At 45.3% G+C, this 27,005-nt stretch overlaps 1 protein-coding gene across 6 annotated transcripts in view; it reads right to left on the reverse strand.

Moving 5' to 3' along the window:
- Positions 1–4,969: 4,969 nt before the first annotated feature.
- DNM1 (dynamin 1) overlaps positions 4,970–27,005 on the reverse strand; it is a 103,568-nt gene continuing 81,532 nt past the window's right edge. Inside the window, exons 15-21 of one of the 6 annotated variants that reach the window (XM_077835694.1) lie at positions 24,712–24,821; positions 23,825–23,936; positions 22,288–22,299; positions 17,508–17,678; positions 16,992–17,233; positions 16,423–16,641; positions 4,970–5,558 (exon numbers count right to left, since the gene is read on the reverse strand). In XM_077835694.1, coding sequence (XP_077691820.1) covers positions 5,501–5,558; positions 16,423–16,641; positions 16,992–17,233; positions 17,508–17,678; positions 22,288–22,299; positions 23,825–23,936; positions 24,712–24,821 — 924 coding nt within the window. In that variant the 3' untranslated portion in view covers positions 4,970–5,500. Of the gene's footprint in view, positions 6,998–9,796; positions 10,399–16,422; positions 16,642–16,991; positions 17,234–17,507; positions 17,679–22,287; positions 22,300–23,824; positions 23,937–24,711; positions 24,822–27,005 lie in introns of those variants that run through there. The other 5 variants (XM_077835692.1, XM_077835691.1, XM_077835697.1 and 2 more) reach the window with 5 other exon arrangements.

Consider the following 27,005-nt stretch of genomic DNA (forward strand, 5'->3'; position numbering starts at 1 on the left):
TGCATTACATTTTCACCATGCTTACTGTTTCTGCAGTTGCTTGTACCACCTACAGCCGTCTAAAGTCTGAATTGCAGTTCACTTAAAGAAATTTCATGGCTGCCAATGGACTGAGACGTATCTTGATCTCTGGACTCAAGGAGATGCAGTCTAGTTACTAGAATTCATTATGGGCTCAGTCCTGCAAACTGTTCAGAACCTCCTGAGAAGTGTGGGATGCTCTGGGCTTCAGTTGATTTCAGTGGGGGCTGTGGGTATACCATACTACTTGGAAAGTGCTAACCTTGCAGGATTGAGCCCTTTGGCTCTCAGCAGTCAAAATAACTCAGTGTTTTTAAAGTACCTCCTATTTGGAACTAGTGAGTCTACTGTTGATATGTATGTAGGGTTGTAATTGCTGCAGATCCTGTAAGCTCATAGTATAGGACCCTGTTTTGCTACGATTTGTATCAACCTTTACTACTTCATATAGGAACAGAGACTTTGAAGTCTAATAGATAGATGGCAATGGTAGAAGGAAGAGGGGGCTGTTTGGTCAAAACCTGCTTTTCAGCGAGAAACCACTGGACTTCCAAAAAACATTGTAAATCAAGCATATCAGCAATCTCAAAGTCAGGATCAAGTGGAGAATCCTACCCCAAGCTGAAGACAAAGATCCCATAATCTGGAAAGTGGTGCTAACATCAGATGTAGGATGTTTGAACCAAACTGCCGAGACCCAACCTATGGCTGTTACAACATTTTGACTGTCTCTTAACTGACCTGCAAACAGATCTGAACCAATGGAATCTGAGAGAACATACACAGAGGAATTCTGGATTTCCGTCTAAGAAAAAGGGAGTTGGGTGGGGGTGTTTGACTCTGAAGTGACCTTGCTAGCTCAGCTGGCAATGGTGGGAGTTCTCCTTGGTAATATTAGAGGCCTTATCTGCTCATACTTCATTTACACAATACGTAATGCCAGACCAAAACCTAAGTTAGACATCTGTGCTTTTGGCAGATGAGTCTCTCAAAGGAAGGAGTCTTGTAGACAAGATAAATAACTTTCAACTCCAGAATCCTAACCAAGCATCATCCTTAACAAGGTGAATATCCCAGTCCATCACTTAGAACTATTACTGTAGATGGTCAGGAAGGTGAAATTGGGGGTTATTTTCACCTTCTGCATCTTGAATGATCTCAGATGTAAGTGGTTCAGGAGCAAGTAACATCAATAAAGTGTGGATCCTTTGTAATCAGTCTTATGGAGACCACAGACATGGGCTAAGTAAAGGTATCACTGTTAAGGAACTTGTCTATGGACCAACGTCTGACTATAAGCACATATGTTCTGATGTCTGATATAGATGAAGCCAGGATAGCATCTCATGAATATTTGTAGCTAGTTGGACTAATAAAAGCTCCCATGAAAAAAGGTGCTGCCAGTGTCACATTTACAGGTAGTAATTTGCATGTGCTGTGACTGGGGAATGGCACTACACATTGACAATTCAGAGGAATTAGTGTTCTTAATTTCGATTGGGAATCCTAGATTGTTTTCTCTTTGGTCATTGTCACTGAGTAACTATTTGGCTAAGTTTAAAACAACGAGAACGCTTCTGAAGCATTTGTACCTGAAGCAGATCGCCTGCAATGCCCAACTAACTATGTTAATTCAAGGTCTTGCTGGTACCACAATTGAATAGGTTCTAGAACAAACACATCATGGGAGTGGCACCAGAGGGCCCCATCTGTTTACAACTGAGACCTTCAGAGCTAAGGCAGTGTGATTCCAAGAGTGGCTAAATGCATTTACTGATTGAGATATTGTTGTTCCCTGATAACTCAGGGGATGTTGATGTGCAATTGGTTTTACGTAGAAAGAACAAGCCTGCACATCCGGTAAGCCAGTACTGGCAGATGATAGGGGAGCAGACCCTATGAAAGCTCTTTATAGCATGACTGTAGAAGCGCAGCACTAATGCCAGTGTTTGTACCCTACGTGTCTTAAGACAATCATAGCCTTTGATGTTTTTTTAAATTGGAGCATGTACCTTTAATTAAAAGTCTCAGCTATTTTCAGCATTAATAAGTGGCATGGCATTCAATGGCAGTAAGTAGTGGGTTGTGACAATTGGTCTATATAACATTTTTCTACTTGGAAATTAACCATGAAAAATAGGTCAAGTTGTTTTCCATAATAAATTTTATAAACAGGCGCAAGAAAACCAGACAGACTAAATTAGTCCACACCAAAATGTCATGCTGATATAATTCAAGGACTGAAAAAGCTGAAATCATGCTTGGTAAAAACAGAAGATGTGGAACTGGAAATTAATAAACCACAAAGGGTGTGTGGATATTAGGCCTAATTGGTGGACAAAATAATGAGGGGATGGGCTATTCCATCCACCACTCCCTTTGTGAGTCCTTAAAGAAAGAGACTTTGGGGGGGAAATATGTATGAATAGATGCAGGCTACTGAAGCAAGTTTTCATCATCAGGGAGGCCACCCCCACCATCTCCTGAGATCCTGGACTTTCTTTGTCCTAATCCTAGGAGATGTCCTGACCTGACTGGGCCAGAGAAAGGGACCCAGATACCATCATCCCCTCTATTGGCTCCAGCTGAATTACAACCACCTCATGAAATGGAATCGGACTTCAACAGCAGCAGTACCAACAGCTCCAGCCCATTTCTACTAATTTATTCTCTTTTCCACAAAAGAACACTTATTACCATCTTTGATACCATTCAACAGACTGGCATCGTTGGCCTGGCACCAATGTAATCCTTACAGATTAACCTAGTTCATTACTGAGATTCCAACATTGTGGACATCACCAGATCCATCCAGGTTGATTGAGTCCAGTCCCTATAATCCATCATCATTGACCCTGATGAACCACTTGCTGAAAAGGTCCAGTGCCCATTGTATATGGTATTAATGTTCCCATGACAGTCTGGGGTCAGTCTGTTGCTAAGATTTCAGCACCATTAGCTGATGTACCACTTGCCTCAAGCAATTCAGTGGCTATATAAGTAGTGTTTGGTACTTGGCTCTTTCAGCGTGGTTGGGGCAGAGGATTCTGCCCAGGTGACCCTGACAAGCCACTTGCTTCAAATGGCTCAGTGCATGGTATAAATAGCACTAGAGCTGACCCCAATTGAAGTGGTTCCTGATCCAGCTCATGTTGCAATAAGCTCACTGGACCCATCTGAGCCAGCATAGTGTGGTGACAAGATCCAGCATCATTAATATGGATAAACCACTTAAAGTGGTTTGGTGCCCAATATTAACACTACATGAATCCTCATATTTGCTCAGGACAACTGGGTCCAATGGTTCACAGTCTCTGAAGTACGATTTGTTAAAGGAGCATTATACTCTCCATCAGTGTCACCAAGATTCTCTGATTTGTCACAGATTCAGGTGAATCACATATTGTGATGCTTTATGTCTAGCATAAATTAGGTTAATCTGTAAGGATTACATTGGTGCCGGGATGTCAGTGCTGAATCAGATTAACCTACAGCAGTGATTCTCAACCTATTTAGCATTGTGGGCCACATATACAGCTCTCTGTGTTATGTGGGCTGCAGCCACACAATATATATACTACCTGTACGGCCCTGCGGATGTCACATGGGCCACAGCTGTGTGCTTCCGGGTCCGCAAGTTGAGCACTGACCTACAGGGACTTGGGAACCTTGGCATCCACTTGATGGTCTCAGAATGTCCACACAAAATTCAGCTAACCTGAGGGCCTCAGCTGGGCATTGATGGGGCCAGGGCCAAAGTGCTGAACAGGCTGACTCTGGGGACCCAGAAACCTTATTGGGGAATTTTGACACAATATCAAGCAGACCAGGACCTTGATGCTGAATCTGTCGATCCTGAAGGATCTGGAGACGTCAGCGCCACATCTGTGACATAATGATGTGACATAAAGCATTCAGTACCAAAGAGGTCAGCCTGAAGAGATCCTGGAACCTTGGCACTACATCATCAGTGCTGGGACCTCAGTGCTGACTCAAAGAGACACAGGGACCACGTTGACAGTGCCAGAATCTTGGTACCAAATTAGATTGACACAGAGGAGTCTGGGGACCTGAGCACTGCCTGGCATCAGATGCTGGCTCGCACCAGCCACCAGGACTCAATACTGGGCTTACCCAGACAAAGCCGGGGAGATGGATGTCACTTAAGAGGGGCACATTACCACTTAAGGGCTAATTGATGTCTGCAGTCCATGCTGGCCTTACACAGTGCCAGACATAGCTGACTGGGCCTAAGAAGCCTCCTGCAGCAATAGGGGTGTGTTAGGCTCCTGCAAGTCATCCAGGATATCTGTGCCTGATGGTCCTATTTATTCTTTATTCTTTCAAACTGAAGGAACAGTCCAATCTGCTAATCTAACCTTGTAAAAAACGTCCCCAAAGGGCAGCATCAAAAGGAAAAAAAATGAGAAAAGCATCAAGAACATTGCACCTTCAGTGGTTAAAAAGGAACTGAAAGGCAGTTAGGGGGACACCCTCTTTTATGCCCTCAGAATCCTCCATGGGAGGAAGAGACAACTGGCCCCAACAGATGCTGCTCACTAGAAAAATTCTGCAGCTCAATACCAGGCCACTATATTTCACAAGTGGGAATAGGCATAGGCCACTTTAAGAACAGGTAGTTTAGTGTGTGGTGTTCTTAAAAACATACACTCTCCATTTCTGGGCATTAAATGAATGCCTGGTGCTTTATTTTCTTGTGAAGAGGATTTGTTTCAGTGTCCCTGACCAACATTTCCTTTCTGTCTAACTCTGTGTTGCTTGGTGCCACTCCTCCTCCGCAGGTGCTAGCCTCTGAGTGATGGGGGGTCTGTGTGTGTGTGTGTCGCCTGTAAAGCTCTTTGGGATGAAAGGTTAAATTATAATTAAACATAAAGCCTGTTCACACCCAGAGAGAAAGAGAGAGAGAGTTTTATTCTACTTGTGGAGTCCTTCATTATACAGAAATGATAGTTTATTTCAACCAATAAACAAGAGTGACAGGTAGATCACAAACTGCATCACAGCTACTACCAGCACTGAGATGGTTCACCCACAAGTCTGGGCCAATACAATAGCACAACTGTACACAGCAGAGAATTTAACAATCAGCTCAAAATGTCAGGATTCAGTTAATTTGTTGGGTTTGTGGGTGTGGAATATATATATTCCTACGTAAGTAATTGCTAAAATCCACATAGAAGCACAAATGGCTTAAAACACCTGACATATATATATTTTGATCTTATATATATATATATATTTATAGATATTTATATAATAGGATATGTTTCTCATTACTACAATATACTTGTTTTAATTCCTTTAAGTAACTGGGAGGAAAAAAACAGTTTCACTAGAGTCACATCTGATATGTGTATGTCACAAATTACAACAGAATAAGCCATGTGTGAGATGAGAGTCAGACCATTCCAGGACAGAACAGCTAAGAGGCAGGCAAAGATTCTCAGAGGGAGCAAGGCTACATTTCAAATGGTGGTTTTGGACTCTCTGGGCGGGAGGGACTGGCCTTGCCTGGCCTGCTGGAATTTAAAGAAAGACACAAAAGAAAAAGAAGAAAAAGGAAGAGAAAGGGGGAGGGGGAAAAAAGCATTAAAACAATAATTAAAACACAGAAAGGAACTGGCATCAGAACCTCAGGCAAAGTGGATCCACAACAGAAATCAAAACCAACAATACTGGAATAAGAGAACTTAAATCTGAATCAGGGCTGGGTCAAAGCCTGCAGGGTGAATGCTCCTTTTGGCTTCAGCAGAGCCACATCATCTGAGATGCACAAGATAAATACACTTTTTAACACTTTTCTTTCTTTCTTTTTTACACATACAACATTAAAACAAAAAGACCCAAATTGTTAAGAAGATGAGTCGTGGTCTGCAGTGGTTACAAGTTTCCTCAAACACGTACCATCCGCATGCAAGAAGAAAAGGTTACCATAATCACCATGCTATCCAAAACAACACTGAACAAGAAATGTGCTTATTTGAAGCAGAGATATTTGCAATAAAACATTACTTAGTGAACTCCCTGAAAACTTTTGCTTGTCCGTTTGCAAAGGAGGGAGTATCATATCTATTCCCCTCAGTTTCGGGGAAGTCAATTGCAGGCAGTGATGTGACACAGCTGCTAGCAAAGGCCAGCGGCTCTCCATCAGCAGTATTTCCTCAGCTACTATGGAGAGCTGAGGGCAGGTAGATTCATCTGCTCCGTGCACTCTGAGGTGTGTGTATGTGCTATCTCAGACTTCGTTCTAGAAGAATTACACCTTTTAATAAAGTTCCTCCCCGTCTTGATCTCCCTGCCTCGCTTTGAAGTGAGGTTGATTGCACTGTTCCCAACAATATATGAATTTTTGCACCTTAATTCAAACCCATAGACTGGACATTTCACCTTTGTTACCAATAATGTCACACATTTTACAGCATCACTTATTATTATTCTGAGTTGCACTTTGTCTTCTTAAATACAACATAAGAAAATAGCTACAGAGCTACAGATTAGTTCGAAGTGCTGAGACACTACAGCTAGCCAATGCAGGCAGGACACATTGTTCAGGCTAGACCAACCAGGTGGAGCACTTGGCTGGGCAGCTGCCATTTGGGCTTACAGATGCCCCCGCAACTGATCACTGCAAGGAGCCTGTGTCCTTCCAGGTCCCATGTCATTGAATGAGGACTACTCTACGCTCACAAAGCAATACAGGACGCACAAGAGAAGACGAAGAAGAGCTCAATCACTAGCTTGCGTTTTACAACACACCGGGAGAGGGCAGTGGAAGGTGAAGGGGTGGGATGGATGAGAGGAGTGAATGTGCCTGTGGAAGGTGGTGTGGGGCAGGGAAGCCGCGGATACGGCACTCGTCGCCAGCTGTCTACAGGCCTTGGGTTATAAATCTAAGAGGGACGGTTCAGCTGGTCGAATTATGGTGGGTCGAGTAGGTGAGGCAGGGCCCTTCCTGCTGTGAAAAAGCAGAAAACAAAAACGAGAAGAGAACACACACCGTGGTTAGCATGGCAGTCACAGTCACAATCACACATGCTTCTCCACCTCATTAGAGCCAGTGGGAGGCACCAAAGAAAGGGAACCTCAGTTTGGGGAAAAGGGTTACCCACAGCATCAGCAGGAGTCCATGGAGAAATCTTGCAATTTTAAAATCAGCTAAACATTGGCTCCTCTGGTCACTGTGGATCCCTAATAATAATGAGGAAGAATTAACTGCACAGCTATTATCGCCTTCCAGCTGGGAATCTCAAAGCACAAAGGCTAATTGCCAACGACTGCACTGGCACCTGAATGAGAGTCGAGAAGCATGGACACGAGAACAGTGAAGCTACAATACCAAGCAAGTGAACGTCAATCACACAGTGTGGACAGTGCCCTCTGGGAGGCGCTGTCACAGAGGCTGCTGGCTGGTTTGGAGAAGCACCCTTCCCCTGCACCAAGGCAGGTGACAGCCTGTAGAATTCAGTTATCAACAGCTAAGAGCATCTTTGAGATTAGCTACCAAACTAAATTTGATCCTTTTATTCATATAGTCATGAGACCCAACAAACATGACTCCCATTGACTTTAATGAAGGGTATTTGGCCCTTGCTATTTGTGACCTGATTTCCTTAATATTGTTCCAGCATTTCTATGCTGCATGTGTTTTAATAAGTTGAATGGGCAGCAATTTGGTCTACGTAGAAGGGCACAAACTTCAGCATTACAGGACTGGCTTGCTGTAGGGGCCACAGTCACTTTCTCTCATCTGGCTAAATGAAGAAGACAACATCAGCTTGAAAATATAGGCTTCAAGGAAAGAAGGAAAATTGTGCATAGTCTAAATGTGGTTAGAAATGGATAGCCTTTTCTCTCTGAATGAAAACTGTTTGTATATTTTCATTTAAAACACTGCCCCCTGCAATGTCTGCAACCCAAACCCAACAGCATCCTTCTAGTGCATGAGATCTGGAAAATGAAACTGATCCGCACATAGCAAGACTAGTTTCATTGTCCAAGATGAATGAAATGCAAAGAGCAAACAAATGGGATGTGGTTGAAAATAAATGAGAATGATGATATTCTGTATGTTTTAATAGTCAGTGTTTGTATTGATAACACACACAAGGAAATTTTGTTGAATTTGCACCCTGATAGTGTTACATTGATGTGAATCTGGATTCCCTGTGATCTGTTTAAGAAACAGAAACTGGCTACTGAAACTAAGGCCCTCTCTGTACGGAGTTTTTTTGGATGCTCTAAATTGTTACAAGCCCTATTTTGCACAGGCGCAGACTGCAGTAAGTGTATATTCGGCTACATTGATGTAGTTATAGAGGTGTGAATTTCTACAGTTTAAACAAGCAGTAAGTAGAACCAGAAACTTTCATTCCTAATTAACAGACACAAGGCCAAATTCAGCCCTGGTGTAAAGAGACACATCTCCAGTGAAACCAAGGGCATTACAACCACCTACAGCAGGGCTAAATTTGACCCTTTGTTTCCTGCCTGGGGCAATGTTAGGCCACGACTACACTACAGGGGCTGCAGCAGCATTCCTAAGGCACTGCAGCTGTGCTGCTATAAGGTAGATGCTTCCTACATCAATGGAAGGGGGTTTTCTATCAATGTAAATAATCCACCCCACTAAGAGGTGGCAGCTAAGAAGAATTCTTCCGTCAACATAGCTTTGTCTACAGTGGGGGTTAGGTTGACCTAACCATCTCTCAGGGCTTGACATTTTTCACTGCCCTGGGCAATGTAGGTTGATCTAATTTTTAGGTGTAGATCAGGCTTACTGTACCACTTGAAGCTTTTTTAAAGAAACCGCTGAACATTGTGGTTTTTCTTTGAATCCGCAAATCCATCTATAATGCGAGAGAAGCCACGACTTCCCAGGCTGTCATGCACAAGTTGCTCTTCAAGTAAAGCAATATAAATGATGGGACTGAGTTAACCTGAGAATAATTCAATACCACTGCAAGGCAGTTAAACTGATACCTTTATACAGAGGAGGAAACTGAGTCACAGAAGGGCCATCCCTTGGGGAGGTGATGGAATGGGGTACTGGCAGAGGTGAAAGTAAGCCGGTACGCCCCGGTTCGGCGTACTGGCAAGAGCTGGTGCACCGTACTGGGGCAGCCCGGCTTCCCCAGGGGGCAATTTAAAGGGCCTAGGGCTCCCAGCAGTGGCTGGAGCCCCAGGCCCTTTAAATTGCCTCCAGAGCCCCCTTGCTGGAGCCCTGGGGTAGCAGCTGCAGGGCTCCAGTGGCTAGTTAAAGGGCCCGGGGCTTCCCTGCTTCTACCGCCCCAGCCCTTTAAATAGCCACCGGAGCCCCAGCGCCGCTACTCCAGGTGCTATTTAAAGGACAAGGGCGGTAGAAGCAGGGGAGCCACATGCCCTTTAAATAGCCCCCAGAGCCCTGGGGTAGCGGGGGCTCCGGGGGCTATTTAAAGGGCCGGGGCTCCAGCTGCCTCTGCTGCCCCAGTCCTTTAAATAGCCGCCGGAGCCCCCGCTACCCCAGGGCTCTGGGGGCTATTTAAAGGACCGGGGCAGTAGAAGCAGGGGAGCCCTGGGCCCTTTAAATAGCCCCCGGAGCCCTGGACTGCTGCTGCTACCCTGGTGGGGGGGGGGAGGAGGAGAAAGAGAAAGCGGGGGGGGCACTTACCTTACAGGGTGGGCTGGGGTTGGCGCTGACCCCCTCAGCCCCGCCCCTTCCACCCTAGGTCCCACCCCTTCCAGGGACCAGAGCTGGCCCCAGCGTACCAGTAAGTCACTCAACTTACTTTCACCCCTGGGTACTGGCCTTCTTGATGCACTGAAGACCTGTGTGTTATTTGCTATAGTTGCTTACCTAGGGCCTTACTCAGAGGCCACTGAAGTCAATGGAAAGACTCCCATTGACTTGAATGGGATCCGGAGCAAATCCTTAGCTAGGTGCTATTGCACTGTGCCACCTGTATGCTAAAAGGCATTTTTTTCAAAAGCTCAGAGGTCAATTTGCATTTCATACGCTTAGATTCTCTTACTGTTCTTACCAGAAATGGGCAGAAAAGAGGGACTGAAATAATTGGAGAGCAAATGATGCAAGACACTCTGGCACAGATGGGCCATACCACCCTAATAGAGTACACAGAATTATATGCTTGTTTTCTTATATAAATATATAAATATGCTTGTTTTCTTTGCTGATTGCGATATACAAAGATGGCCTCATGGGCTCTTGCTCTCTGCTTGTTTTGTTTTACTTTTTTGCAGATCTTGACTTCGCTCCTCTTTTCTAGAGAACTTTGGTGAGACATTTAAAGGATCTGGATGCTGACATCTTCAGAGGCTGAAAACTGCCTCCCAACAAGGGCCTCTGCCCATTGCCAATGTCTTCAGGGACAAGAGAGAAGTCAGGTGCTGGAGGCTGGGGGTTAGGAACAGCAGAGACCTTCATGAGCATGTCATTATACACCACTAAATTCTGCTCCCTTGGTATCCACTGACAAAATTTCCACTGACTATAATGGGAGCAAATTTAGCCCTAAAATGAGCAAGAGGGGGCATAAATCAAACAATTATTTTGTTTGCTTTGCACTTTGCCTTTCAAACCCTATTCAAGCCAAGACCCTTATCATTTCTACGACATGAGAGGACATCACAAAAATCAGGCTGAGAGATGAAACACTTGGATTTATTCTCCTGAGCTGCAAAAAGTTGCTATCTATAGTCAGGATCAAGAGGGTTACCCCCCAACACCACCATCCTACATTAGCTCTGATTTCCTTGGTGCTCTTTATAAACCAGACCAAGGGCAGAGAAAGCCTCGTAACAGCGAGTCCCAGAACAAAGCACAGACAACACTCAACCCTCCTATCCGAGACCAACTCCAGGATGAACATTTCTATTAGGGCTTCCAAAGATGTCTGGAACAGGCGGTGACTGGGGGAAGCTGTTAGCTGCTCTGGCACCTGTGCTGAGTCATCAGTGAGGAGGGCTGAGGATAAGAGATGAAGCTCTTGAAGCAAAACATTTACCCCTGAACAGTCACTGTGTTGGTTCTCTGTGTTGCAGTGTGTTTCAGCCCTCTGCCCAGCTACATGCAGCAGTAACACAGTCACCATTCACTATGAGACACGAGCTGATCGTGAACTCTGAGGGCTTGACCCAGAAAGGCAGTGAGCACCTGCAATTCCCTTTGACTTCAGTGGTAGCTGAAGGTGCTCAGCACCTCCAGGCAGGTGCTCTGTGCCTTGCATGATCAGGCCCAATGAATTCAATAGGAGCTGCAGTTGCTCAACACCTCTCAGAATCAGGCCAATCATGTAGAAAAATAATGCACATAAGGACAAAAATGGGCCTCACCACACATATCTATCTCACCCCATAGTGTCCCAAAGCTGCTCCACTCTACCCTCTCTCCCTCTCTCCTATCAGTAAGGGCCAGTGAATCTCAGGAAGGACAGGTAGATTCAATTCAGGTCCACATCCTTCTTCAAGGTACATCCTCCCCCGTATTTACTCAGATGAAAAGTTCAGCCCGAGTGTAAGGCCAGCACAGTACACTATATACCTGCTACTGGGCCATCTTGCTAGTCTGGCGTTCAGCAAACACGCTGCTGCAAAGTGCAGGGAGAGAGCAAAAGAGAGAAAGAAAGACAGACAGAGGCCCTGGAGCACAGTGGTGAAGGTGGGACATGGATTGTGGCATACACCCCCTTCCGCATGGGAAGGAAAATGGGAAGAAAGAGGGGAAATTTGGATGCCAAAACAGGAGAACATCTAGGCTAGAGGATCAAGAGGAAAAAGGATGTTTATCTCTAACTGGGATCAGATGAAACAGGGATGAATGGGGGAGCATTTAAGGGCAGGGTTACTGCATATTTGAGAGGACAGAAGTCACTGATGGTAATGCCCCAGAACCTTGCCCTCCCTTCCATGGGCACTACATGGCGATACAGGGACCACTTTGGGCAGACATGCTGAATGTAAAACAAGAGTCTCAATCCACAGCTCCCCATCATGGTCTCAGGAGAGGCCATTAGAGCAGATAGAGAAATGGAAAAGACCTAGAGTTCATTCAGTCTCTCTCCCTGTCAGTGCAGGATTAAACAGGTTGAGAGACATGGCTCCCACCCCATCTCCCATGCTCCCTCCTCTCTCTCTCTCCCCTCACTCTGAACCCATACACTCAAGGGTGAGGTTTTCTTCTCTGATAATTCTCCTTTTTTTTTCTTTTTTTTAACAGTTCCTGAGGCTTCTCCCAGCCTTCCCTCCTCCTGCAGCTCCAAGCAGCTGCTCCTGTCCGATTGTCCAGCGTTCTGTTAAGACTCCTCCCTTCATGGGACCCTGGCAGAGAAATGGTTGTTTGGACAAGGGGATCTGGTACAAGTAAAGTATCAGGTAGGAGAGGGGAGCAACAGAGTGATGGGAATGGAGGAGGGGAGACACACTGACTCATGCATCGCAGGGAGAGAGTGCAGAACATACCGTGGCTGCCAGTCCTCAGGGGTCACTGATAGTGATTCTGAAAGACAACACGAAATCAACATGGCAGTTCAGACAGTTCAAAGCAGAGGCCACACAGACAGTCAGGAAGGTGAAACACACATACAGAGACTAAACAGACAGTCTGTTTACAGGAGCACACCCTACACATTCACAGCCACACCTACAGAGGAAAATGCACATCACACGCTTACGGACACACCTGTCCATACAGATGCATACATGCCAACAGAATTAAACATACACACCTAAACAAAAGTGCATGCATAGATATACACACATTTCTACACATGTACATACAGATGTGCACATAACTATATAGGAGCATATGACCCTCATATGTGCACACAAAGAGGCATACAAACCCATAAGTACATTGTGATGTACGCACACACACACAGCTGCATTCACACACTCACTAGCATATTCACATGGGCATACAAATAGGCTCTTACACATACAAAGCTGGATCCACACTCAGACTCGAGGCACGTCGGCACATGCTCACATACTGACACAAGTGTCCATGTGCATTAAAGTACACTCACATGTGCTTAAACGAACATGCCAACAGGCACAGGTCTCAGGATTGGGCTGGCTGAATGTCATGCCATATTTCCCTGGAGAGCCAGACTTTCTAGTAATCTTGCAACACTAACTAGTTTAACACATTTAATCAAAAGAAACAAAGGCCATGAGAAGTGGAAATCAGGAAGGGCTAAAGTGCAGTTCTGGGTCTTGAGTACCAGCCAGGAGAGGCGGAAACAAGGACATAGCTTAATAGATTTTAAAGCCAGAAGAGACCATTAGATCATCTAGTCTGACCTCCTATATAACTCAGGCCATAGAATTTCATCCAGTTACCTCTGTATTGATCCCAATAACTTCTGTTTGACTAATGCACATCTTCTAGAAAGGCACCTCTATTTGACAATCATTCTCCTTGACAACAACTTTTTGAAATCTGTCCATTAGCCAGTTCTTAATCCATCTAGCATGTGCTTTGTATTGATATCGTACAGTGCTAGTTTTATAATCAAAATATCATGCTGCATAAGCCAAATGTCTTACAAATATCTAAGTATATTACATCTATGCAAGTTATCTTTATCAACCAAACTTATCTCAACAAAAAATGAAATCATGTTTGTTTGACAAGACCCATTTTCCACAAATGAGAATTTTGTGCACGGATCATAGATGCTCAGAACACATGGCCTTCACTGCATGGGCAGAGGCTTATGAGTTTTTTCTAATGTACAGTACTCAGAAAAATAGTTCCCAAGGGTACATGTAGCTGGTGAGTATGGACCTATGCAGGAGACTGAAGAACCAGCTGCTGAAGCTACCTGCCCGGGGATATAATCGAAGGGAAAGGATCCTGCTTCTTTGAAGACTGCCTGTTCAAGAAAATGGTCTGTGAGGTATTTGTGTGTGACAGCATATGTATGAGTGAGTATCTGTATATGTCTGTGGGGCAGAGAACACTCCAACATCACCAACCTTGAATCCAGATGTTCATACAAACCAGATGGAGATGAACACAAACATACATAGAGAAGACATATGTACACACATCCATGCAAGCACATATACACATGTACAAATACACCCAAACATATATGTCAGATCCCATTTTCTCACTGTACCAACTCCCACAAGGCCCACTCATGCTGTAAAGATAACAAGTTCCACTTCATACTCATATGGCATCCAGTGTAATCCATCCAGTGAGGGAAAGATGGGTATTAAAAGAAAAGCAACAATGGAGATGGTACCCGTTTACCCATGGCAGAAAGACCCCAAGCCCAGGTGCCAGCGGGGAACTTTCTTATTCTATATACAGAAGAGGGAAAAAGGTTGCCGACTGAGTTCCCTGGTGAATAGAGAAACCCGAATGGCAAACAGCGTATAAGGCCATGGGAGGAGTCTATGAACAGCTGGAAGTATGGAGTAGTGGGGGAGAGAGATTGAGAGTGAGAGCGTGAGTGAGCATTGCTTCACTACATGCTTTGGAACCATCCCATTCCCATCCAAACCATGGCAATGAGTCAGCACTGAACCATTCCCCCCACTAAGGGAAAGGGAGAGTGACCTGTTTAGTTAGACATTTCAAGTCTCCTTCCTCTAGTCCAATGTTGTTGTTTTGTTCAGAACCTCTCCGCTCCACGTAGCGGGAGTCATCCATAAAAGCCTGTTACAAATGGGGTAGGGGTAGCAAAGTCGGCTGGTGCAGAAGGGTAAAGAATCTCCTTAGAGGCAGGAGCTCAGCTCATTTCAGGCTGTTTGGGGGATCCTACCAGGATAGCCAGGGTATATAGAATATTTTTCATGAGTGAGGAAATGAAGCACAAGGTGTGAAAGGGAGATGGAGAAAGAGAGAGAAATGTAGGAAACACACCAAAAAATGAACAGAAAAGGAGTGTCCTGTGGGGAGGTAACAGCACAAGAAGCAAGAGCCAAAACTACACAAGTGAAGCATGCAGATATCCACAGGCATGACCAATGGTACTGCAAGCCCCTAGGAGGGGGCAGCAAGGCGCATGTAGCCGGGTCCCTGTGGGAGCAGCATCAAGGGGCAGAGGAAGGGCCAGGGCAGAGACATTGAGAAGGTAACACCATTTTCACACTAAAGATTCAATAAAAACTGATCTGCATCCTCTTCGGACTCATCCATTCCTGTTCCTGTCCTGGGCTGGATACAGAACCTTGCAAAGAACTCTCTCTCTGAACAAGCAGCATCCAGAGAGTCAAGGCATTACCACAGGAGAAGGACCAGGCAGCCACTAACATATACCATCACCACCCATCAGAGACAAGGTGTTATCACAGGAGAGGGGGCTGGGAAGCTTTGACATACACCATGAACACCCATAAGAAACAAGGTGTTGCAACAGAAGATGCCCAGGCAGCCTCTGACATGCACGATCAGCACCCATTGGAAATGGGGCTTTATCACAGGAGAGGGACTTCCTTATACCCACAGATGGGAAGTTCCTGGTTATTATTCATTTTACCATTCCGTTTCTTTCCGTTCCTTCAGCTGAGATCAAGGATCCAACACTGAAATGACCTTGGTTCCAGCCCATCTTCTTCCTAAAGTTTCCTTACCAATGCACTCGTGGCTCATTCCAGAGTGTCAGAAGTATTCACAGCGTGACTGTACCTGGGGGAGGACCCAGTCCTACAGAGCTTCCTTTTGGGAATGTGAAGTTGTGGGCTCTCTAGCTTGGAAAGTGCGCTTGGCACTTGGAGTTAATTGTGGGGGTGATAAGCATGCTCACAAGGGAAACCCACCTCCCAACCACTTGTTCTCATACTATACTCCTACTCAGCTGGCCACTGGTACCAGAAGCAGCAGCCATGCTGGGTATGAAAAGCATCCACATATCTTGGTTGTAGTCCCCCTCTTCCTCGCCTTGAAACCTCCTGTATCAGGGGAGTAGAAAGAGCTCGCACACTGGGGCTCCCCTAACATGGTTCTTATTGCCATGAAACACATTCTCCCGCCCACCCCCTGTCCCATCTCACTCCCAGCACTTTTGTTTCCCAGTTGTGCACACAGGTACCAGCATTGCTGCTTTGTTTGGCATTATCATGAGCAATGTTCTCCGACCCAAGGTTACTCCCAAGCCCTAAATGCACTTTTTTTGCGGGGAAAAGGATGTCCCCCTGTTTCAGACATCTGCCTCCTCACTGTCTCCCCCGATAAAACGAAATTTCAGCACTAGTAAGACAAATAAAGGAACAAATATTCCCAATTGCAGAATTGATTCAAACACACAGAGAAAGGCTTCACCCATCCCAAATGGTCCATGACTGCTCTGTAAGCTGAGAGGAAGGAGGAATTACCAAAGCTGCCACCTGAAACCCTGATCTCTCCCTCTGCACGAGTGTCTCAGGACTTACCTGGGGACACCAGGAGGAGCACGGTTTGGCCGAGATGGAACTTGAGGTGGGGGCCCAAAAGGATCAGGGGAGGCACCTGGCCTGGAGGGCACAGGAGGAGCACCACCCAGGGTGGGTCCACCAGCAGGAGGAGGTCCAGGAGCTGGACCTCGAGATCCAGGCCTGGCTGGTGGAACAGCGGGAGCTCTCCTCTGTGGTGTAGGGCTGGACGTGGGAGACCTACCAAACAACCAAAGAGAAGTTCAACTGCAGCAACAGGCACATACAGTAGCCCTCCAAACCCCGCAGTGCCTTCAGCCCCCTTCTAGCCCCCCAGTCACCTTCCATATCCCTTCAGTCCTTCTGTTTGCCTTCAAGACTCCTCCAACCACCATATAACCTTCAAGGGTCTGGCAGCCTAATTCACCTACACAAGGCCCTAGAAGCTTCTATATAATTTTTAAGGCCTCAGCAACCCTCATGTTAACTTCCAATACCCCAGAATCTTCAGCACCCATTAGCCTTCATATTCTAGCCCCTAAAGAGGCATCAGGCAGGTCCGTGGGGCACTGCCCCTGAGCCTCTGGTACCTGCGTCCAGATGGTATGTTCTGCACCTGCAGCCAGGAGTCGTCCACCGGTGGGGGCATAGGGGTGCTGATGGTGGTTGTGTTAATATCCCCGATGATGCTGAGTGCCTCTTTCAGGGCATGGTACATGCGCAGCATCTCATCACGCCGCTGGGCCTGCTCTGCTGACTCTTCCATGAGGGTGTTTTGGTCTCCACAGGAGTACAGGTTTGCCAGCAATTCCGAGTGGATAAAATCCTTTGTCTGTAACCAGAGCAGAAGAAAGAGGAAATCACAGCCATCAAAGCGTCCATTTGAATAATCTTTCCTGCAAAGCCCCCCTCTCTTTCCCCATCTCATTTAGACTCTGTCTCCCATTCTCTCCTCCCCTTCTCTCTCTTTCACTTCTATCCTGCTAGTCCACCCATATTTCTCTCTCTTTCCTCTTTTTTCCTTCTCTCCATGTCTTTCTCTCTTTCTTCTCTTATCTTTCTAGTTCTCCCACAGTCCCCAATGGGCTTAGCAGGGCGATATGTACATTGTTTATCATGAGATGCATGATGGTCTTAGGCATGAGATCTCGGATGGTTTTGTTGACAATTCCCATGTAGGAGTCCACCAGGTTCCTGATTGTTTCCACTTGTCTCTCCAGTTGGGGGTCCATGGAGTGCATGAAACTGTCAGATCCATTTTCCTCTGTATCATTTGCCTACAGAGGGAGGGAAAAAGGGAGAAGCAGCAGTTAGAAAGAGACAAATCAATTATTTAATATACCATAGGGGCCAAAAGCAAATGTGAAACAGCAAGGGAGACATGGGGGAACTTCATGCAGCAACATGAGACAGAAATTAAGAGGGAGATTCTCCAACAGTAGGAAGGGCACTTGGGCAACCCCTCCCATCCACATCATGGAAAACCTTGCCCAAGGTCACACTAGAAGTCTTTGGAGGAGCTGGGAATTGAGCCCAGTTCTCTTGAATCCTAACCCAGTGCCTTAACCACAAGATACAACTTGACTTTTCTTCTGATCTGTAATTATCAATACAGTACTCAGCTTGTATAACCAGGTAATCCTTCCCCAGCTCAATTTAGAGGAAGGGCCATGAATGTGAGTTCCATGTTAGTATCATTTTGTCCTACTTCAGTGCACTACAGTTGGTTATTGGAGTAATGCAGAGAAAGTTTACTCACAAGTTGGTCTTAAGTAGCATGCTGCCCTCCTTAAATTGTTGACACCAGCTACCATGCATGTGAAGAAAAGTGTACCCAGTATGTGTGCAAGGGCATGAACATAAATGCATCAGTCTGTGTGTAGGTGTTGCTGAACTCAAATGCACCCGCATTTCTGCAGGGCTCGGTATGCACAAATGTATCAGTACGTGTGCACAAAGTGATCTCTAATGCATTAACGTGTGTGGAGAGGAATGAACACCAACATACCAGTGTTTGTGCAGGGTGAGTGAACATAAATGCACCAGTGTGTATGTAAGAGTAGGTGAATATAAAATGCACTGCAAACATAATATAATTGCATATGTGTGTGTGTGTATGCATATGTGTGTGCACATCTGTATGCATTCATGGTTACATATTATGTCTCAGAATACCTAAGTGGACTGATGCACAGTGACTAGGGTAGCAACCTTTGGGAGAAGTGTTAGATTCTGTTCTATCAGCCAGCTCAGGCTGACTCTCAAATAGCCCTCATATGCAGGACTGGGGAGTGAGGATGCAATTTATACAGCTCTTTAGCACCGCTTAGTGTCTATCTATCCATACAGGTACCTAACGTGCTCATCACTGCAGTTTCTGGGTGCTAACCGTGGTTATAGGAACAGTGATAGTTTCAAGAAAAGTGTGCTCAGTCTTGCAGTTGCTATGTGAGGGCACCATTTGCAGCTGATATGAAGAAGGAGAAAAGGAAGAGAGTAGCTGGCTTGCGGGGAGGAAGAAATGACCCCTGATGAAAATGTGAGTGAACACCCTGCTCAGACTGGGTGCTATGCCAAGTCTCTGCCTTGAGGCGTTAGACCCTATTGGCCCAGTCCCTGAATTACAATAGGTGGAGTACTCACATGTGGCAGCACAAGAAACAATCAGGCCTCCCTTGATTGGGACAGGATCTCCAGGGTGGGAAACGTTTTAAAAATTGATATATTTGGAATGGGATTTATTAATCAAGAGGGTAATGCAAGTTCTTCATTCTCCTTGCCAAGTCATTTCCCTCAAGATTCCATACAGTGAATAGTCCATGTATTATAACAATTGGTATTAATATTTTTAACATTAATACCTTACACATCTATAGTGGCTTTAATGTTTGAGGCTCCCAAAATGCTTTAGGAACTTCGAACCTAATCTTGCAACTCTTGGTGATGTCAGCAGTCCCTAATCACATAAGTAGTTCCATTGACTTCAGTGAGAGTACTCACATGTGCCAAAGGGGGTTCAGTGTTTGTTGCTCTGCACCTGGTGTAGATACTGTGAATGTCCTGTGAGACCACTCGGATTTGGTAGCATTTTGCACCCACTTCACATTCACTTTGCAATCATGTAAATTACTATAAAATGTGCAGGGCAATAGAGAATCAAGACCTGGGTCTACAGGATTGAGCTCTATATTATTCAATAGTTGAAGTTCTGTTGGGATATTCACTATAACCTCCTGTTTTCACATGTTTATAACTTTCACAAAAATTCTCCATTTGGGCTAAAATGTTCCATGCCTGAGCTCAATTCAGCTCTAAGGACCAACAAACATTAATTAATCCTCACAACCTCTCTGTGAAATAAGAGAGCCCCATTCCCATTATACAGGTGGGGAAACTGAGGCCCATAGAGATAAAGTATTTTGTTTGTAACCTGTCCTTTAAATCAGCTTCTGTACCCGATGACTGGAAGATAGCTAATGTAACGCCAATATTTAAAAAGGGCTCTAGAGGTGATCCCGGCAATTACAGAGCAGTAAGTCTAACGTCTGTACCGGGCAAATTAGTTGAAACAATAGTAAAGAATAAAATTGCCAGACACATAGAAGAACATAAATTGTTGGGCAAAAGTCAACATGGTTTCTGTATAGGGAAATCATGTCTTACTAATCTATCAGAGTTCTTGGCGGGGGGGGGGGGAGGGTCAACAAACATGTGGACAAGGGGGAGCTAATGGACATTGTGTACTTAGATTTCCAGAAAGCCTTTGACAAGGTCACCAAAGACTCTTACATAAATTAAGTTGTCATGGGATAAGAGGGAAGATCCTTTCATGGATTGAGAACTGGTTAAAAGACAGGGAACAAAAGGCAGGAATAAATGGTAAATTTTCAGAATGGAGAGGGGTAACTAGTGGTGTTCCCCAAGGGTCAGTCCTAGGACCAATCCTATTCAACTTATTCATAAATGATCTGGAGAAAGGGGTAAACAGTGAGGTGGCAAAGTTTGCAGATGACACTAAACTGCTCAAGATAGTCAAGACCAAAGCAGACTGTGAAGAACTTCAAAAAGATCTCACAAAACTAACTGATCGGGCAACAAAATGGCAAATGAAATTTAATGTGGATAAATGTAAAGTAATGCACATTGGAAAAAATTACCCCAACTATACATACAATATGATGGGGGCTAATTTAGCTACAACTAATCAGGAAAGAGATCTTGGAGTCATCGTGGATAGTTCTCTGAAGACGTCCACACACTGTGCAGCGGCAGTCGAAAAAGCAAACAGGATGTTAGGAAACGTTAAGAAAGGGATAGAGAATAAGATGGAGAATATCTTATTGCCCTTATATAAATCCATGGCACATCTAAATCTTGAATATTGCGTACAGATGTGGTCTCCCCATCTCAAAAAAGATATACTGGCATTAGAAAAGGTTCAGAGAAGGGCAACTAAAATGATTAGGGGTTTGGAACAGGTCCCATATGACGAGAGATTAAAGAGGCTTGGACTTTTCAGCCTGGAAAAGAGGACACTAAGGGGAGATATGATAGAGGTATATAAAATCATGCGTGGTGTGGAGAAAGTGAATAAGGAAAAGTTATTTACTTGTTCCCATAATATAAGAACTAGGGGCCACCAAATGAAATTAATTGGCAGCAGGTTTAAAACAAATAAAAGGAAGTTCTTCTTCACACAGCGCACAGTCAACCTGTGGAACTCCTTGCCTGAGGAGGTTGTGAAGGCTAGGACTATAACAGGGTTTAAAACAGAACTAGATACATTCATGGAGGTTAAGTCCATTAATGGCTATTAGCCAGGATGGGTAAGGAATGGTGTCCCTAGCCTCTGTTTGTCAGAGGGTGGAGATCGATGGCAGGAGAGAGATCACTTGATCATTACCTGTTAGGTTCACTCCCTCTGGGGCACCTGGCATTGGCCACTGTCGGCAGACAGGATACTGGGCTGGATGGACCTTTGGTCTGACCCAGTATGGCCATTCTTATGTTCTAAAGGTCATATAACGAGTCAGTGCAACAGCTCAGAAAAAAAACCCACACGTCTTCTAACTCCAAGTCCTGTGCCTTAAACACAGGAACCTCTTTCTCCAAATTAAATCACTTTGGAATCCAAGAAAGAAAGAAAGAAATCCTTGCACCCATAACTGAAATACAGCATACAGCTATCTCTAGAATTAAATTTGGTAACCAATAATGCACAACAACACAATAGCACACCTACCAAGACTCATCCACTTGGAATTAATTTCAAAGCATGAAAGATTTTGCTGTGTGTGTTTCAATGTGCTATTTAAAATGTTACTCATCTTATTTTTAAATTTCCCTCACTCACGCTGTCCCATTTTGATACACTTGCAGCAGTTTAGGACATGAAGTGAAGCACAGTATTGTCTCCAATTTGGGGGAAACAATTCAGCAAGAAAGGGGAAATGTTCCTTTATTTTGTCTCTGTTTCCCCTCAGGGTTTTTTGTTTGAGCTTCAGCTGGAAGGATCATATGTATCCCCAAAGGGATGGAAGGCTTCACTGTCTGAGAAACATGGGGTTAGGGAGCTGGAAGTCAGACATGACGACTCAAAAAAAGAGGATAAAATGCCAAAAATAAAGTTCTGATGAGACTCAGAAATCAAATACCAAAGAGGGGGAATAAAAAGAGAAAAGGAAAACCCAAGCCAAGAACAGAAACAAACAGCAGATGATCTGACAGGAGGTGCAAAGACAGAGGGAGAACAAATGATTGCCTCCCAGGAGATGATAACAAAGGGGGGAAAAAAGGAGAAAGAAACTGAAAAACAAAATCAAGCAAATCAGAACGAGCTGATAAGAGCCCCCAAGGGGCAGTACAGGCAGAAGAGGAGTCACTTACTTTGTCCTTGTCCTGGCAGGTCAGTTTGAGCACAAAAAAACAAAAACAAAAACAAGAAAGTGACAAAAATAAAAAACAGATTTTAGTTGGTCTGAGAGGCAGGAGAAGCATCTACTATAGCATTGAATGGAAATAAGACCAAACCCAATCAAAAACACAGGTCAAAGGGACTAAGTCACCCTGGGCCACAGAGGCTGAGCAGGTTATTAACTACATTGAAATGATCAAAATGGAACCTCTGCAAAGGAAAATGGCACATTAAAGATGGATGTCATGGGAAAGTTACTTATCTGCAATGGCTGCTCCTGTTACTCTCTCCTAAGTTGTGCCTAAGTGTTGGACAGGGATCACAACAGCCCCATAGCAGCACAAAAAATTCCAAATCTTCCCATTGCCTCAACAATAGGTGAAGTCATTGGAAGTCCTTCCATTCAATGGCTTTGGATATGGCCCAATGTCCCCTTAGCCCTCAGTTCCTTTCCCACCAAATGGTTATAGGATAAAAAGTAATTAAGACAAAACAATCATCTTCAAGTCTAGCAGAGAAGGTGGATGAACCTCTACCAGAAACACAACTGTCTGAAAAAAATGACAAGTAAGTAATTTTCACTGCTGTAATAGGCAAGTATAATGACTTTTCCCACTGTCAGAGACTGAAAAGTTTCAGGGATGTCTCTTTAACTCTCAGGAGTGTACAGTATGGTATGTAATAATACTGCTGCTTTAAGGGTAATTTCTTGAGAGAACACAACACCAGTCATTAAAGGGCTGCAGGAAAATGTCAAGGAAACACAGTAGGTCATATACTACATATTTAAGACAAGAGACCTTTCTATTGTAGGGGAATAAGATATCAAACAAGCAAAATATAAGAAAACCCCATCCTGATAGGAAACACAGCTGTGGCAAAGCTGATGGAGCTCCGAACTTGGCCATAGAGAAAAGGTACTGATGAGTAACAAAACTGATCAACATTATGCCTCTGTTTGGGAGTCTCTTGTCATCTAGGAGTGAGGTTGTTAAACAGTTTAAAATTATTGTTTTATTGGCCATTCCCTTCTTCCTTGTGCTGAAGTACAAGTCCCAAGGGCTATGGAAATGCCTTCAGCAAGGTGTGATTGTTACATTCACCTTGCTCCTCCTATCTCCTCATCCCTCCTGAGCAGAGTTTATCACTAGAGACCTGAGCTACTTCCCCAATCTGACTGAGAAATTTCATGTATCTAGATTTACAACCCATAGGGAGGATAGAAGCCAGAAGGGCTTATCTTTGAGGTCCACCCTTTATCCCCCACTTGATGGTTACACCCTGTGCATCCTCACCGCTGGAAGAAGTACCATGTATCAGAGGAGGCTGAGAGCAAGAAGTTCAGCTGCCTTCCAACTCTACCCCACAACAGGAGGTGATAGAGATAAGGCCCTCACAATAGCATCCTGTTTAACTCAAGGGGTGATAGTTCAGTGGTTGCTCCTAAGACACTTGTATGCCACCCTTTCTCATCCCCTGTTATTGATGATGGCCAAGCCCTCAACCTACCCCAACACGCTCTGGGTACACTCCTGCACGCAGGAAGGAAGCCTTCCAGCTGTCCACCTCCTCCTGGGTCTCACAGGCCAACTCCAGCTGCCGATAGTCTTTGTAAACATTCCTAAGAAGTGAGACATAAGACAAGTTACTTCAACCCTCTACACACGACAAAGCAACCACGTCTCCATCTCTGCCAATGTTTTAAAATCCTTAGTGTGTCTGCACATCAATAACAAAGTAGACTATCCTCTCACGGCCTGCTAACAGCCTCATGCCTCCCCTGCACTAGAGCTCCCTATGAAAAGATGAGAGGGGGAATTAACTCTCCATTATTAACCCTAGCTTTCCTCACTCTAATCCCCCAGCAGACCCCAACCCTGCCCTGAAGAGACCACTCTTGGGGTGGTGGTGGTGAGAGAAGATTGCCTTTCCAAACACATTCAATCATGCATTTCTTCACCCGATACTCTGGGCTCATGAATTCTTGGGACTAACTTTATTATTCAACTGAAAGAAACAAGAGGGGTTCAAATAGTTGCTGTCTGGCCCTGGCAGAGATCCCTGGGGATAGGCAGCTTGGCTAGTTGAAAGCTGGGATCACATGGCACCAATGCACTGCAGCAAAGAAAATAAGTGGCCTGATTATAAGAGCTTAGGGAAGGATCCCAGAGTGTTTCCTTTTAAAAAGAGTTTCTTCCTAATGACTGTCCTCTAAGGAGATGTCCATCCTATCAGGACAACATTCCTGAGAGGCCCCATCTCACTATTCCCTCTCCTCTATAACCTGCTATTCCATTCCAGGGTGTCCCCAAAATACTGTACAGGGCTGAAGTTAGAGATGTGATTTAGGTTACGTCTAGGAAAGAGCTCAGCATGCTCTGGGGAAAAGACAGCACCTCTGTTCAGTGTTGAAGAGAGCAAAGATATGCTTGCTGGACATGAAGCCCTTCTCAACATCCCGCAGCTTCAGGTTATCCACTGGCAGCATGTACTTCTTCTCCTTCTCCTGAAAGAAGATCAGCAACTAGTCACTCACTTCCACTGACCAAATCCTCATCTGGTGAAGGAGTCAGTCAGCTGTGGGATCCTCAGAGCCTCACTTCCCTATTCCCTCAAGAAGTCAACCAGCAATGGGGCCCTTACTGTTCAATTTCCCTAACTCTTCCAGGAGTCCGCCAGTAAGGGGGCTCTCACAATCCAGTCCCCACAACTTGACTGCCCTATCCCTTCTAGCAGTTATTCAGCAATGGGGCCCTCACAGCCCAACTCCCCCATCCTTTTCAGAAGTCAGTCAGCAAGGAGTCCCTAACAGTCCAGCTCTATCATCGTCTCAAGGAGTCCGTCATCAACAGGATACTCAAAGCCCAATTCCCACAAACCCTCCAAGTGTCATTCAGCAACTGGGCACCTCACAGCACAATTCTTCCATGCTCTCAAGAAGTCACTCGGCAACGGACCCCTCACAACCTGATTCCTCTATCCCATAAACCAGTGAGTCAGCAAATGAGTCCTCACAGACAAAATCTCCCACGCCCTAAGGGAGCCAGTCAGTAACGGGGCCCTCATAGCTCAATTCCCCCACCCTCTCAAGAAGCCAGTCAGCAGTGGGACTCTCACATCCCACTTCCTCCATTCCCTGAACAAGTCAGTCGGCAATGAGGCCCTCACACCCTGATTCCCCCCATTTCCCTAAGATGTCAGTCAGTAACAGGACCCTCACAGCCTGATTTCCCCATCCTATAAAACAGTCACCCAGCAAATGGGCCCTCACTCACAGCCCAGTTCCCCATCCCCTCAAGAAGTCAGTCAGCAAGGGATTCCTCACAGTCTAGCCCCCAAAATTCAACTCCTGCATCTCATAAAGCAATCGGTCAGCAAGAGGGACTTCACAGCCTGACTCCCTCGTTCCTTCAAGGAGTCAGACAGCAAAGGGGTCCTCACAGTCTGGCTCCACCATTCCCTCAAGGAGTCAGTCAGCAACAGAACCACCATAGCCTAGCTACCACAACACCTCAATAAGTCAGACAGCAACTGGTAATTCATATCCCAATTCCCTATTTCCCTTAAGGAGTCAGTCAGCACAGCTGTCACAGCCCAGGTCCCCTGTCCCCTCAGGGACTCACAGTTGAATTCCTCATTCATTCAAGAAGTCAGTCAGCAATGGCTCTCTCACACCCTACCCCCACAACTTGATTCTCCCATCCCATAAAACAGTCAGCAAAAGGAAAGGACTTCACAGCCTGACTCCCCATCCCCTCAAGGAGTCAGTCAGCAAGAGGACCCTCACAGTCCAGCTCCTTCATTCAATGAGTCAGTCTGCAAAGGGGCCCTCACAGTCCAGATCCACCATTCCCTCAAGGAGTCAGTCAGCAACAGCACAGCCTACCTACCACTTCACCTCATTAAGTCAGACAACAACTGGGCACTCCCAGCCCAATTTCCCCATTCCCTTAAGGAGTCAGTCAGTAACAGGGCCTTCACAATCCAGCTCCCCCATCCTCTCAAGGAGTCACTAAGTAAGGGGCCCCACAGCCCAATTCCGCCATCTCCTCAAGAAATTACTCAGCAACAGGGCCTTCACAGCTCAGCTCTCCCATTGCTTCAAGGACTCAGTCAGCAAAGGTACCCACATCACTTCAAGGACTCAGTCAGCAATGGGGCATTCACAAGCCAATTTCCCATCCTCTCAAGGAGTCAGTCAGCAACTAAGGACTCACAGCCCAATTCTCCCATGCCCTCAAAGGCTTGGTCAGCAATGGGGCACTCCACAGCCCTGCTCCCCTGTCACCTCAAGAGGTCAGTTAGCAGCACTGTCCTCACATCCCAATTCCCTCAAGATGCCAGTCAGCAATGATGTCCTTATAGACTGACTCCCTGATCTCCTTAAGGAGTTAGTCAGCTATAGGGGCCTAACAGCTTATTCAGCAACCACATAAGGAATCAGACAGCAATGGGGCCTTCACATCCCAGTTCCCCCATCCCCTCAAGGGACTCACTCAGCAACAGGGCTAGGGTGACTACTCATCCCTTATTTTAAGGGACCCTCCCTTATTTCCTTGAACCGCCCCTTAGGGTGACCACCCATCCCTTATTTTAAGATGTATTGAAATGTATTAAAACTGAAAATAATGAGATGTGTCATTCCATATTCTTTATGAAAATATGCTTATGATATGAATATGACATCACT

Source organism: Eretmochelys imbricata, chromosome 16 (assembly GCF_965152235.1).
Source record: "Eretmochelys imbricata isolate rEreImb1 chromosome 16, rEreImb1.hap1, whole genome shotgun sequence".
Taxonomy (NCBI): Eukaryota; Metazoa; Chordata; order Testudines; family Cheloniidae; genus Eretmochelys; species Eretmochelys imbricata.